A 15,683-nucleotide genomic window follows, 5' to 3' on the forward strand; every position below is an offset into this window, starting at 1 on the left:
GACACCCAAAACAATATTTGCAGTGAGGGATTTAGTTCCCCTTTAATGAAGACAAACTAACAATATTAGAAAGCAGGCTGCTGAAATAATACACGGACCAGTTAGGAAGATTAGATGGCTGAAAAAGAAATTCAATATTTTCCAAGCATAAACATTGCCTTTCATCCTTCAACTGTTATCCTTCATACGAGAGGTGCGTTATTCTGCACGTATAGAACATTAGTGAACGTGGGTTTCTGTTTGTTGGTTTGATTGCTTTCTTTCATGACAATGTAAATCATCTCTATAAACAAAAAGCACTTCCATGTATAGTACAGCAAGACGCACAAGCCAATAGGGGCCCTTTTAATCAAAAGGATGGGAATAATAAAGATGGCAAATCAGCTTATTACCTTACGAGATCATCTATATTTTCTTCAATAACCGTCGGAGGAACGTTAGAGACAATAACTTGCATATCCAACTGATTGACCACGGAAACCTGCAAATATAAAAAACAGAAAAATCAATAGGAGCTTCAAGAGCTCCATCCTATTAGCACAAAATGTGATAAATGATTTCTCATCTCAATAGTCGGCAGCCCCATAACCTCATCATTCCTCATTTCCCTGAAAAGCGGTCGGAGCGGGAAAATCTCGCTGTTCTATTTTGACCAAACCCAAAGCGTTAGGAGGATTTCAGAATACACAAATGATCTCTTCCTAGGAAATGTTCATTACTGTATTAATACTGCCAGTTGGGCTTCAGCACATTATATTCAGATGACTATTATATAAATAAAGGGCTAGCGAGAATTATTCTTTCAGATGGAAACATTTCTTGATTATCCTGTTGCCCCCAACCAACCATATGCCCCCTTGCAGTGATGCTGTGCCCAATTAAAATCACAATCATCCGTGTTCGTTTTAAAATAATTATAGAACATGCTGCTTGCCTGAGTATTGTCCAATATTTATAAATATTAATGAGAATATTTTCACACCTTGATAAAGGACTATGTTCCTCTGTATCCAGCTTGTTCATTTATGGTCATTTTCTAAACCATTTTAGATGGCGTCTTTAGGTTCCACTTCTGTAGGTCTCATATACCTTAGCAAAAATTGCTGGCTAGCGATGAGCGACCTGTCCCGTTTAATTTTGCGAAATTGTTGTGAGAGTCATTTTTTTGACGCGCGCAACAATTTTTAGACCCGTATGTCAAAAAAAAAAAAATGATGTACGCAACTTGCAGTGTGTAATTCTTTTACATGCTCCACCATCTTTTTATGCGGGTGGCAAATTTTTCCGCAGAAAAGTTCAATGCTTGACAAATAATTGTCGTCCACTTCAAAAAAAAATGTCACCCACATAAAAAAAAATTGTTACACGCTTGTGGTGTCTGGGATGAGATTTTCTCGACCTGACCCTAACTCGCCGCTCCCAACCCGAACCCTACCCAACCACGAACCCTACCCAACCACGAACCCTACCCAACCCGAACCCTACCCAACCACGAACCCTACCCAACCCGAACCCTACCCAACCACGAACCCTACCCAACCACGAACCCTACCCAACCCGAACCCTACCCAACCACGAACCCTACCCAACCACGAACCCTACCCAACCCGAACCCTACCCAACCACGAACCCTACCCAACCACGAACCCTACCCAACCCGAACCCTACCCAACCACGAACCCTACCCAACCACGAACCCTACCCAACCACGAACCCTACCCAACCACGAACCCTACCCAACCCGAACCCTACCCAACCACGAACCCTACCCAACCCGAACCCTACCCAACCCGAACCCTACCCAACCCGAACCCTACCCAACCACGAACCCTACCCAACCCGAACCCTACCCAACCACGAACCCTACCCAACCACGAACCCTACCCAACCCGAACCCTACCCAACCACGAACCCTACCCTACCCAACCACGAACCCTACCCAACCCGGCTTCCTTCCTCTTTTTATAGACCCGTTTTTATAAAAAGGTGCTTTCGGGCGTGCACTAGTGATGAACGAACTGTTTCGCCAGGCATGGATTTGCAGCAAATTTCCGCATTTCGCCATTGGAGAATTGTTTTGCAAAAGTTCCGTGAAAATTTGCAGCGGAAAAATTAAGCGCACAGATTTTTTTTGTCACTCCTTGTCAAATTGGGCACGGTCATGTCAAAAACGGGCACATAAAAAAGGGTGCAGGCGTGTCAAATTGGATGCGGTCGTGTCAAAATTGGGCATGGTTGCGTCAAAAAACGCAGAAAAAAAATAGACCACAAAAAAATCGTGTGGCAAATGCGTTTCGCAAATTTTTTGCCGTTTTGCAAATTTTATGGCGAAGCGAAAGGGGACAGATACGCTCATCACTAGCGTGCACCTATGATTAGAGAAGCCGGAAGAGAGCTGCTGGCAGTGTAAGGTTACGGGCAGGGAGGGCGAGCAAAAGAGCTCAGCCCAAAACCGCCCGCAACACGCAAGTGTGTACTGAAGTTGGGTGCTGTGGGTATCGGGTCAGCCCGCACATCACTATTGCACACGTACAAAAATGCTGTGCAGCAAAAATAAGTTGCGTGCGTCATTTTCTTTTTTGATGCGCACAACAAATTTTTTTTGACATGCAACATTTTTGCCATTTTGCTAATTTTTCATTGTTTTTGTTGTTCTATTGAATTTCCTGCCAAAGCAAAATGGGACAGATCCGCTCATCACTAACCACGAGGAGTCTAATACATAGAGAGGAATACATTTTGGTGTTTTCTGCGGATGAATTAATCATTTATTATGTTGATTTAATCATTTATGGGTGAGTTAATGTTTATAATTCTCCATTTTGAATCTATACGGGTAATTACAATGTGTTGATTTTATACAGCAAACAAAACACACAAGATGTCACAACATAAGCTGTGTTTATAGCACACAGTTTGGACCTGTTCTGCTCAACTATTGTCAAAACATAAAATAACTTTCTGTTTGTTATATCATTCCCCAACAAGATTTAGACTCACACACAAGAGAGAGAGCAATAACACTTAATTTTTGGTTCAAGGATTTTACTTCAATTAGAATGACTTCAAACTCCCTCTAGGAAGCTGGACTCCCAGCATAGAAGGCTCAGACCTCTGTAATGCAATCAATAACCCTGACAAGCAGCCATCACTTACAGAACAGACTATGCGCTGTCAGGATACAAAACAAAATTGCTTTTCAAGTTAAAACTTAAGGTGTTTTCAGAGCTTTGGACTTTAAAAGAGAAAATTTGGCTTCTAATCCAAATGGGTCGTGATGGGCAAAAAAAATTTGTCAGGCAAGGGGCGCCGTAATAAGGGAGGCACGAGTGAGGGCACAGGGCCATGATAAGGTTAGGAAAGGGCCCAGGGAGAGTGTTTAGTGTGAGGCATTATGGGGGATGTAGTCCGGAAGGAAGGACGAAGACAAACCGGGAGGAGCGCAGAGGTGAGCAGCCATTTTGTTTGCAGCAGCTCCCACCCTCCCTCCCTTAGCTGTGGGAGCAAGAAAAGAGGGTCATAGGGTGCAGGGAACAAGAGGGACATAGTCACAGCCGGGGGGTGGCCAGAACCAAGAGGAGCCGGGCGGAAGGTTAGGCCTGAGGATAGGGATTACAGCCATAGGTCAGAGGGAAATGGGGCTGTGGTGGAGAAAGAAAGGGGTTTCTAACCTCAGGGAACTGTTTACGGTGGGTGGCAGATACAGCTGCCACAAAGCAGCCTTCAGCGGCTTAATGTTATTATTGTTATTATTGTTATTATGTTACCAAGAGACTGAGTTATATTATTTAATGATATGAGTGTTATTGTTAAACAAATTTGATACTGTTGCAATAAACGGGCTGCGGCCATTATCTACCCAAAAGGTTGTCGTGTGAATGCCTTGGTCGGAGCAAAGGAGATAGTGACGGTAAGGGGGTTGGCAGAGAGGGCCACAGAATTGACGCTGCCCTTATCATGGATTCGCTGTGAATATCCATGTTTTGCCATTGGCGAAATGGGTGACAAAATTCGCTGCTGAAAAATTTGACATGCGTCCAAAAATTGTCGCAAGCGTAAAAAAAATAGTCGTGTGGCAAAAAGAATTGTCTCACTCGTCAAACGTATTGCCGCTCATCGATTCATCACTAGTCAGCACAACTTTCTCCTTTGCTATAGTTTATACAGAAGCAGTGGTCAGCTCACATCTATGTTGTTGCTCCCATCAAACCCAACCACAGTCATCTGATCTCAATTGTGGCCAATAAAAATAGCAACCTTTTGGGAATTTTATGGAATGGAGTTGCGGGTAAAATAATTGTACTATTTTAAATTATTATTACATAATGTTAATAATTCATAATGTAATAGTAAAATGTTTAATTAACCAGATAAAAGTGAGTGTAGGACTGGCCAGACCGGGGGTGAGTGAGTGTAGGACTGGTCAGACCGGGGGTGAGTGAGTGTAGGACTGGCCAGACCGGGGGTGAGTGAGTGTAGGACTGGCCAGACCGGGGGTGAGTGAGTGTAGGACTGGCCAGACCAGGGGTGAGTGAGTGTAGGAGGGGCCAGACCGGGGGTGAGTGAGTGTAGGACGGGCCAGACCGGGGGTGAGTGAGTGTAGGACAGGCCAGACCGGGGGTGAGTGAGTGTAGGACAGGCCAGACCGGGGGTGAGTGAGTGTAGGACAGGCCAGACCGGGGGTGAGTGAGTGTAGGACAGGCCAGACCGGGGGTGAGTGAGTGTAGGACAGGCCAGACCGGGGGTGAGTGAGTGTAGGACAGGCCAGACCGGGGGTGAGTGAGTGTAGGACTGGCCAGACCGAGGGTGAGTGAGTGTAGGACTGGCCAGACCGGGGGTGAGTGAGTGTAGGACTGGCCAGACCGGGGGTGAGTGAGTGTAGGACTGGCCAGACCATGCCTGACTTGACGTAGTTGGTCAACTTGAATATGTTGCAATATATGGACAAATTATTTAATCACATATATTTAAATCATTTTTAGAAGCAGTAGTTTATACACAAAATGGCTTGTGGGCTTATTTGCGAGTTTGTCTTGCTAAATCAAATAAACTTCCATGTCAAATAATGCTCACTTATTTACTAATAAGGAAAACTTTTTCGAATAAATAACCAAGATATCTTGATTTTTTTCCATTTGGAAAAAAACAAAAAATTGAGTTGAAAAAAATTTCCCCTTGACGCTGGGCGAAACTGAAAACAATGAGGGGATTAACCTGTCCTTGAATGTGTCAAGGACAGGCTGCCACTGACTATTCTATTCCTCTACTATTCTAAGCCTCCATAGGACACAATGGTACTCGACAGATCAAACCTGTTGAATTTTGTTTTTTTTACAAAAGAAAGTTAACTGAACATTAATAAATCACGAATAGTGATGAGCAAATCTGTTCCGAAAATGTTGCACGGCAAAAAAAATTGTTGCCCGCGGCTATTCTTTTGTAACCCGCGGCTATTCTTTTGTGGCCCGCGGCTATTCTATTGTCGCCCGCGGCTATTCTTTTGTGGCCCGAGGCTATTCTTTTGTCGCGCGGCTACTCTTTTGTTGCCCGCGGCTATTCTTTTGTCGCGCGGCTATTCTTTTGTTGCCCACGGCTATTCTTTTGTGGCCCGTGGCTATTCTTTTGTGGCCCGCGGCTATTCTTTGGTCGACTGCAACAATTTTTGGAGACACGGCAAATCCATGCCTCGAATCCATGCCTGGCGAAACATTTTGCCCATCACTAATCACGAATAATGGGAGTTATTTTCGAAAAACTCAAATTTTTCGGGGGTCAGTAATGAAAAAATCGAGTTCTGGCAAAAACCCATTCGTAAATCTCAAAAGTGTCTAGAGTAAGAAAAAACCCGACTTTATCTCAAAATTGCTTAGTAAATGTGCCCCTTAATGTCCTTAATATACTGATATGGGTGCTGAGGACCTTTGCATAAAACAAACAATTATGTTCATTGCAGTTAATCGCATTTCTCTGTGCTGATTGCCCAACACATCATCCTTATTACTTCCAAGTCTTAACAAAGCAGCCATTAATTACACTCCTAATACTCACAATAACTTCTGCTTTGCTGCTCAGTCCCTTTCCATAATCATCGGTTGCAATCACATCAAACTTGAAATACGACCTTCTCATGTTTTTGAACAGCATCGCGGTTTTAATTATCCCAGAATGTATTTCGATGACAAAACCTTCTTTGCTGTCTTTGATTGGTGGTATGACCAGCTTGTAATTATTGGTGCTGAAGTTCCCGGTATCTCTATCAGTGGTCTATAAAACAAATAAATATAGGAAATTACAATAATGTACAACACAAAACTTTGTAATTAAACATCCTATAATTATAATCAGAACGAGCTTGCTTACTTACACCATAATTGCACCATTAATGAGGGTCAATTTGAACACCCCCTCTATTTATCCATTTGATTGTTGTACTTAAAAAGTTGCTTGATGCTACTGATTATGATATCTGATCTATTACACTTTTGAATAGTGAATTTGCGAAACGCGTTTGTCGCATTCAACTATTTTTGTTGCGACTGCCCCTATTTTGATGCAACTGTGCCCATTGTGCCTATTTTGATGCAACTGTGCCCATTTTGACGCAACCGCGCCTATTTTGACATTTATTGAAGTGCGACAAATGTTTTTGCGGTAAATTATCGCGGAAGTTTCATGAAACAATTTGCCAATGGTGAAATTTAGAAATTCATTGGGAATCAATGCCTGGCGAAAAAATTCGCTCATCACTACTTTTGAGCAAAGCTACATGGATGTTGAAAAATTAATACAGGTTTGGGACCTATTATCCAGAATGCTTGGGACTTGGGGTTTTCCAGATTAGGGGTCATTTCATAAATTAGATCTACATACCTTAAGTCTTTTAAAAAATAATTTAAACATGAATTAAAGCCCAAAAGAATTGTATTGCCTCTAATAAGGAATACTTATATCTTGGGATCAAGTACAGGTACTGTTTTATTATTACAGAGAAAAGGGAATCATTTAACCATTAAATAAACCCAATAGGGCTGTTCTGCCCCAATAAGGGGTAATTATATCTTAGTTGGGATCAAGTACAGGTACTGTTTTATTATTACAGAGAAAATGGAATCATTTAACCATTAAATAAACCCAATAGGGCTGTTCTGCCCCAATAAGGGGTAATTATATCTTAGTTGGGATCAAGTACAGGTACTTTTTTATTATTACAGAGAAAATGGAATCATTTAACCATTAAATAAACCCAATAGGGCTGTTCTGCCCCCAATAAGGGGTAATTATATCTTAGTTGGGATCAAGTACAGGTACTTTTTTATTATTACAGAGAAAATGGAATCATTTAACCATTAAATAAACCCAATAGGGCTGTTCTGCCCCCAATAAGGGGTAATTATATCTTAGTTGGGATCAAGTACAGGTACTTTTTTATTATTACAGAGAAAAGGGAATCATTTAACCATTAAATAAACCCAATAGGACTGTTCTGCCCCCAATAAGGGGTAATTATATCTTAGTTGGGATCAAGTACAGGTACTTTTTTTATTATTACAGAGAAAAGGGAATCATTTAACCATGAAATAAACCCAATAGGGCTGTTCTGCCCCCAATAAGGGGTAATTATATCTTAGTTGGGATCAAGTACAGGTACTGTTTTATTATTACAGAGAAAAGGGAATCATTTAACCATTAAATAAACCCAATAGGGCTGTTCTGCCCCCAATAAGGGGTAATTATATCTTAGTTGGGATCAAGTACAGGTACTGTTTTATTATTACAGAGAAAAGGGAATCATTTAACCATTAAATAAACCCAATAGGGCTGTTCTGCCCCCAATAAGGGGTAATTATATGTTGGTTGGGATCAAGTACAGGAGTCCACCAACAGGAGCTTAGTTAATGGCCAGAACTACTTCACACTACTTCACTTCAACTTCTGGATTTTAACCATTAAAAATTGCTCAAAGCCGTAAAGGCAAATAAAATATTAATCACAGTGAAAAACATCTACTGAAAAACAACTTTAATATGTCAGTTTGCTAGTTTATACTTATACAGTATATTACTTCTATAAAGCCCATCTGATAAGCAGGACTGATACTATCTGATAGCAAATGTTATGTTTTCAGCGTGTATGCCAATGATTCCCCAGCTGGCTTTGTAGGAAAACAGTTCTTAATGTTCTGCAGATGTTTTATGTAAGATGTAAGATATGCCATCTCTCCGACTTATGTTATTAGTGTGCTTATGTGAACAAAAAAAAAGTAATTTGTGGTAGCAGGTAAAAATAGCATTTCTGTACAATAGCAGATGGAAGACAAGTATATGACAGCATCCAAGACAGGCTTGGAACACAGAAAAACAACCTGGAATTATTTTTCGAAAGCAACTAAATGTAACGTTGGCAAATATCTGTCTCTTTGTCTGTCCCCAAGAGCTTTATAAACTAAAGGTTCCCAATGAAATCCATAAATCATATCGGAAAAATACCTTTGTAAAGTGTTTTAAAAAAGAAGGAAATGTACAATCACTTGGGGGTGCCAAAATGTTAGGCACCCCAAGTTATTGTAATAGAGTATGTCCAATAAATAACAGAGATTTGACCAACAATGTAAGGGCAATGCCAGATAGGTACCACTACCCATCCCAGTTAGTGCAAGGATGGATATTTAAGCTTTATCAAAAAGGGTTACGTACTACTACAGTGATCCCCAACCAGTGGCTCAGGGGCAACATGTTGCTCCCCAACCCCTTGGGTGTTGCTCTCAGTGCCCCCAAACCAGGTAGTTAGTTTTTTAATTCCAGACTTGGGGGCAAGTTTTGGTTGAATAAAAACAAGATTTCCTACCAAATAAAGCCCCCTGTAAGCTGATAGGGTGCATAGAGGCCCCTAATAGCCAATCACAGCCCTTATTTGGCTCCTCCATGAACTTTTATGGTGCTTGTGTTGCTCTCCAAGTCTTTTTACATTTGACTCATAAGTAAGAAAGGTTGGGGACCCCTGTACGACTATGTACTATACTATACAATGCTATACTACTACTGTGTCTATGGAATTCCTTGCCTACAGATTTGGCATTAGATTAGTCTCTGAGGGTATTGACCCATGGGAAAGCTGTGGTTGGGTTGTGAAATTAGTTTACTCATGGTTTAATTGGCCTTGTTGGGGAGGGTATGTATAAGGTTGTAGTTACTTAACTACTATTTTGTGAAGGGATAATGCAAAGTGCAAGTTATGCCTGGTAAAAAAAAATCTATGAGGTTTTATGGTAGTGCATTACCAACAATTATGTGAATTGATTTAGTACAGGTATGGGGCCTATTATCCAAAATGCTTGGGACCTGGGGTTTTCCAGGTAAGAGATCTTTCCATTATTTGAATCTCCAAACCTTAAGTCTGCTAAAAATCATTTAAATATTAGATAAACCCAATAGGATTGTTTTGCTTCCAATAAAGATTGATTCTATCTTAGTTGGGATACATAGTTACATAGTTACATAGTTACATAGGGTTGAAAAAAGACCATTGTCCATCAAGTTCAACCCATCCGAGTAAACCCAGCACACAACCTATACTAACCAATCTATACACTCACATACATAAACTATATATATACAACCAGTAATACTAACTGTAGATATTAGTATCACAATAGCCTTGGATATTCTGCTTGTTCAAAAACTCATCCAGGCCCCTCTTAAAGGCATTAACAGAGTCTGCCATTACCACATCACTAGGAAGGGCATTCCCCAACCTCACTGCCCTCACCGTGAAAAACCACCTACGCTGCTTCAAATGGAAGCTCTGTTCCTCTAATCTATAGGGGTGACCTCTGGTGCGCTGATTGTTTTTATGGGAAAAAAGAACATCCCCCAACTGCCTATAGTCCCCTCTAATGTACTTGTACAGAGTAATCATGTCCCCTCGCAAGCGCCTCTTTTCCAGAGAAAACAACCCCAACCTCGACAGTCTAACCTCATAGCTTAAATCTTCCATCCCCTTTACCAGTTTAGTTGCAGTCTCTGCACTCTCTCCAGCTCATTAATATCCTTCTTAAGGACTGGAGCCCAAAACTGCCCCCATACTCAAGGTGAGGCCTTACCAGGGACCTATAAAGCGGCAAAAATATGTTCTCATCCCTTGAGTCAATGCCCTTTTTTATACAAGACAGCACTTTATTTGCTGTAGTAGCCACAGAATGACACTGCCTGGAATTAGACAACTTGTGATCTACAAAAACCCCTAGATCCTTCTCCATTAAGGATGCCCCCAACACACTACCATTCAGTAGATAGTTTGCGTTTATATTATTCCTACCAAAGTGCATAACTTTGCACTTGTCAACATTGAACCTCATTTTCCAGTTTGCTGCCCAGTTTTCCAATTTTGTCAAATCGCTCTGCAAAGCGGCAGCATCCTGCATGGAACTTATAGTTTTGCACAATTTAGTGTCATCAGCAAAAATAGAAACAGTACTCTCTATGCCCACCTCCAGGTCATTAATAAACAAGTTAAAAAGCAAAGGACCAAGGACTGACCCCTGCGGTACTCCACTAACCACACTGGCCCAATTAGAAAATGTTCCATTTACCACCACTCTTTGTACTCTATCCTTCAGCCAGTTTTCTATCCAATTACAAATATTATGTTCTAGGCCAATATTCCTCAATTTGATCATTAACCTTCTGTGCGGTACTGTATCAAACGCTTTAGCAAAATCTAAGTAGATGACATCAACTGCCATTCCAGCATCAAGGTTCCTGCTCACCTCCTCATAAAAGGCAACTAAATTAGTCTGGCAAGATCTGTTACGCATAAAACCATGCTGGCACAAACTAATAGTATTGTGAACTGCAATGTATTCAACTATCCTATCCCTTATTACCCCTTCCAGAAGCTTTCCTACTACTGATGTCAGACTAACAGGCCTATAGTTTTCAGGCTGAGAACGAGATCCCTTTTTAAATAACGGCACCACATTAGCAATCCGCCAGTCTCTCGGCACCATGCCAAACCTCAACGAATCCTGAAAAATTATGTGAAGAGGCTTGGCAATCACAGCACTCAGCTCATTTAATACCCTGGGATGAATCCCATCCGGTCCTGGACCTTTGTTTACCTTTACATGTTCAAGTCTCTTTTGAATTTCCTCCTGAGTGACCCACGCGCCAGTAGCTAAATTACTAGCACTGGGTATATTAAAAGGGAAGCCTTCATTATCTGGCTCCTCAGATGTATAGACAGATGAAAAATAAGAGTTCAAAATTTCAGCTTTTTCCCCGTTCTCATCAACCAACGTACCTCCCCGTGATAATAAAGTTCCCACCCCTTCTTGCTTCATTTTTTTACTATTCACATAATTAAAAAATAATTTTGGATTCTTTTTACTCCTAGCTGCAATATCCCTTTCCATCTCTATTTTAGCTTGCCTGATAGCTTTTTTGCATGCTTTATTTGCTTCCTTGTACCTGATGAAAGTTTCCGCTGTCCCAGCTAACTTGAATGCTTTAAAAGCACGTTTTTTATTACCAACCTCGACCTTAACTCTTTTATTCAGCCATAAGGGTTTTGCTTTGCGATGCCTCTCCTTGCTTACAAGGGGAATATACTGTTGTGTATACCTGCAAAGCAATGTTTTAAAGATGTTCCATTTTCCTTCTGTGTCTAACCCCATGAAAAGCCTTTCCCAGTTGACACATTGCAGAGATGCCCTTAAACTGGCAAAGTCTGCACGTCTAAAATTGAGCGTTTTAGTTACTCCCTTATAGAGCTGTCTCTGTAGCATTATCTCAAAGGAGACCATGTTGTGATCACTGTTCCCCAAATGCTCACCCACACAAATGTTAGAGATAAGTTCAGTATTATTAGATATTACCAGGTCCAAAATAGACTCATTCCGAGTAGGTTCTTGAACCACCTGAAATAAAAAGTTGTCATTTAGCATATTTACAAACCTACTAGCTTTTTCTGACTTAGCCACCCCATTACTCCAGTCAATGTCCGGATAATTAAAGTCCCCCATAATAACAACTTGACCCAATTTTGAAGCCTCCTCCATTTGCAAAAGTAGCTGGGCCTCATCCCCCTCATCTATACGGGGTGGTTTATAGCATACACCAATGATCATTTTCTTTGTGACCTTCAGCCCTACTGAAATTTCTACCCAAAGAGATTCAACGTTTTCATTGGTAATGTCTTTATTACATGGCTTTAAATCTGACTTTACATAAAGACAAACCCCTCCACCCTTTTTAATCCCTCTGTCCCTCCTAAAAAGCGTATACCCATTTAAATTCACTGCCCAGTCGCATTTTTCATCCCACCAGGTCTCAGTGATACCAATTAAGTCATAATTTTCAATACATGCAATAGCCTGCAGCTCCCCTATTTTTCCCGACAAGCTACGCGCATTAGCCAGCATGCAGCGGAGATTACTACTTCTTCCTCTACAGCTTACATTAGCTAAAGGACAGTTAGAGCTAAGGTGAAAATTAGTCTGTTTCCCTTGTAACAATGGAAGCTCCTTATCTGATAAACTATATGCCCCCCTCACTCCTCCCCCACAACCCTTTACTGGTCCCACTGCCCCATCTACACTAGCTCTCCCATAAGAGATCTCTGAAGAAAGCGGCTCGCAAAGCACCATGGTCAGCTAGAAAATGGATAAAACTCAAACTTTATTTACATCCTTAAAAACCCAGAATGCCTGATGCGTTTCGTGCGTACCCGCACTTAATCATGCTGTTTTGTCCGTTTTCTGGCTGACCATGGTGCTTTGCGAGCCGCTTTCTTCAGAGATTTGAATTTGCCCCTTGGTCTACGGGTTCGGGGCTCCAGGCACCCGAACCAAATTTCGGCATCGGTGAGTGTGTGTATATTTATGTGATCTTCACTGCATGTGAAGGTAAAGATTTTTGTCTTTAACTTTGACCCCTTTTATAAATTGTTTAATTAACCTGTGTTAGTACACTATATATATAAACTTTACTAAATTGGGTGTATTCTTTGAAGATCTATCTTAGTTGGGATCAAGATAATTACAGAGAAAAAGGAAATCATTTTCAAAATTTAAAATTATTTTCTTATACAGGTATCGGACCCCTTATCCGGAAACCTGTTATCCAGAAAGCTCCGAATTACGGAATGCCCGACTCCCATAGACTCCATTTTAATCAAATAATTCAGAATTTTAAAACTGATTTCCTTTTTCTATGTAGAAATAAAACAGAACCTTGTAATTGATCCCAACTAAGATATAATTACCCCTTATTGGGGGCAGAACAGCCCTATTGGGTTTATTTAATGGTTAAATGATTCCCTTTTCTCTGTAATAATAAAACAGTACCTGTACTTGATCCCAACTAAGATATAATTACCCCTTATTGGGGGCAGAACAGCCCTATTGGGTTTATTTAATGGTTAAATGATTCCCTTTTCTCTGTAATAATAAAACAGTACCTGTACTTGATCCCAACTAAGATATAATTACCCCTTATTGGGGGCAGAACAGCCCTATTGGGTTTATTTCATGGTTAAATGATTCCCTTTTCTCTGTAATAATAAAACAGTACCTGTACTTGATCCCAACTAAGATATAATTACCCCTTATTGGGGGTAGAACAGTCCTATTGGGTTTATTTCATGGTTAAATGATTCCCTTTTCTCTGTAATAATAAAACAGTACCTGTACTTGATCCCAACTAAGATATAATTACCCCTTATTGGGGGCAGAACAATCCTATTGGGTTTATTTAATGGTTAAATGATTCCCTTTTCTCTGTAATAATAAAACAGTACCTGTACTTGATCCCAACTAAGATATAATTAATCCTTATTGGATGCAAAACAATCCTATTGGGTTTAATTAATGTTTTATTGATTTTTTAGTAGACTTAAGGTATTGAGATCCAAATTACGGAAAGACCCCTTATCCGGAATACCCTTGGTCCCGAGCATTCTGGATAATGGGTCCTATACCTGTAATGGAGTCTATGGGAGAAAGCCTTTCCATAATTCAGAACTTTCTGGATAACGGGAAGCAAAATTACTTACAGAAAAGTTTAATTTGGTTTATCAATGTCAGTAATATTCTATAAATCAAATTTCAAGACTAATTGGAAGGCAGAATTGGAACTGGGGAATCCCCATGCATTCCCAAAAGCTGGAATTTTAGCACAGTCACAAAACATTATATTCTTTCCATTATCATGTTTCACCAAGCACTGCATTAAACTGAACACAAGGCAGTCGTATGGGCACTTTCTGAACTGTTAAGAATCATTTTCCGTGTTGCTATGAATTGCTAGTATTGTAGAAAATAATTTGTAAATGGCAGGCTCTTCTTTTTCGCTGCCCCACATGTCATGTTTTCAATTGCAAAGACTCCATTAGAGATTGGATCACCTGAGGCCTTCTGTCAATGGAACGGCTGCATACATTCAGGCAAATCAAATCAGAGCACATTCTGCTTCTCTTGTTTACAAAACAAAGGAAAGAATATCTTTCCAAACACACACAAAGAAAAAAATGGGCTCGGTGTTTCCAATCAATTAAATAGCAGATCCAATAAAAGCAGAAAAAAAAATGCCTCTTGCCCACTTCGGCAATAATTCCATTTCCATTAGGGAGACAAAACATCGAGTCCTTGCGTTAACCGGAAATTTACATATATTACTCCTCGCGTGAAGCACGTGCAATAACAGCTCAAGAACAAAGATAAATGTCATTGCTTGTTTAACATTTCACATTCAGGCAGAGAATACATTTAATATAGGTAATGGCCTTTACATGCATTTGGATCAGACCAATTACTTTTTAAACCGTTTTAACGTTAAATATGAATAAATAACATTTTGGTAACAGGGTGGAGAGCCAGCTATAAATTGCATTTTAGAGTGACCTCAAATAGCTTTTTCGGGTCTGACATTTTATCGGTACAAGAGAAGACATGCTCGCTAAGAGCAGTGTAAGTTCATTATTTCCCCGGCTACACGACATGGCTGTGGTGAATACAAATCATTTCAGCTCAGGTTATATATTTGTGAATGGCCACGGTTCTATCATGTAAAGCTTGCATTGATTTTATTTAATCTTTTTGAAAGTTTTCATAATTGTCTTTGTTGCAATTTTTTGAATACTGTATATACTCGAGTATAAGCCTAGTTTTTCAGCACCCAAATTGTGCTGGAAAAAGTCACCCTCGGCTTATACTCGATTCGGGTGCCATGGGTCCCTCTAGGCTAGCACCCTCTGTCCTTTGTGTGCAAATTAGGCCCCCCGCAACCAGACCCCCTAGTGCCCTGGCCTAGGCTCCCACTAGCAATACTTATTTCCCCTTACATCTCCTCCGGGACTGGGTCTGCTGCCAGTTTGCCAATGTGCAATGAGCGTGGGGTAGTACTCATATTGTTTTTGTTGACCTTCTTTTCCGCTTACAGAGCTAGTTTATTGTTTTTCTTTTAAATAAATATTAAAAAACTTATACCCCACTGATGCCTCAATTAATGTAATTTTTTCGGTATTTATTTTGATTATTGAAACTTAGCAGTAGCTGCTGCATTTCCCACCCTAGGCTTATACTCGAGTCAATACGTTTTTCCAGTTTTCTTAGGTAAAATTAGGTACTTCGGCTTATATTCGGATCGGCTTATACTCGAGTATATACAGTATTTGCAACCACACTGGAT

General features: G+C 40.5%; 1 protein-coding gene across 2 annotated transcripts in view; it reads right to left on the minus strand.

Moving 5' to 3' along the window:
• The window catches only part of pcdh15 (protocadherin-related 15), a 709,890-nt gene that overhangs the window by 84,573 nt on the left and 609,634 nt on the right, over positions 1 to 15,683 (minus strand). For both annotated transcript variants that reach the window (XM_031905917.1, XM_031905916.1), the window contains exons 28-29: positions 6,049 to 6,264; positions 393 to 481 (exon numbers count right to left, since the gene is read on the minus strand). In XM_031905917.1, coding sequence (XP_031761777.1) covers positions 393 to 481; positions 6,049 to 6,264 — 305 coding nt within the window. The remainder of the gene's footprint in view (positions 1 to 392; positions 482 to 6,048; positions 6,265 to 15,683) is intronic.

This window comes from Xenopus tropicalis, chromosome 7, assembly GCF_000004195.4.
Source record: "Xenopus tropicalis strain Nigerian chromosome 7, UCB_Xtro_10.0, whole genome shotgun sequence".
In the NCBI taxonomy this organism is placed as follows: Eukaryota; Metazoa; Chordata; class Amphibia; order Anura; family Pipidae; genus Xenopus; species Xenopus tropicalis.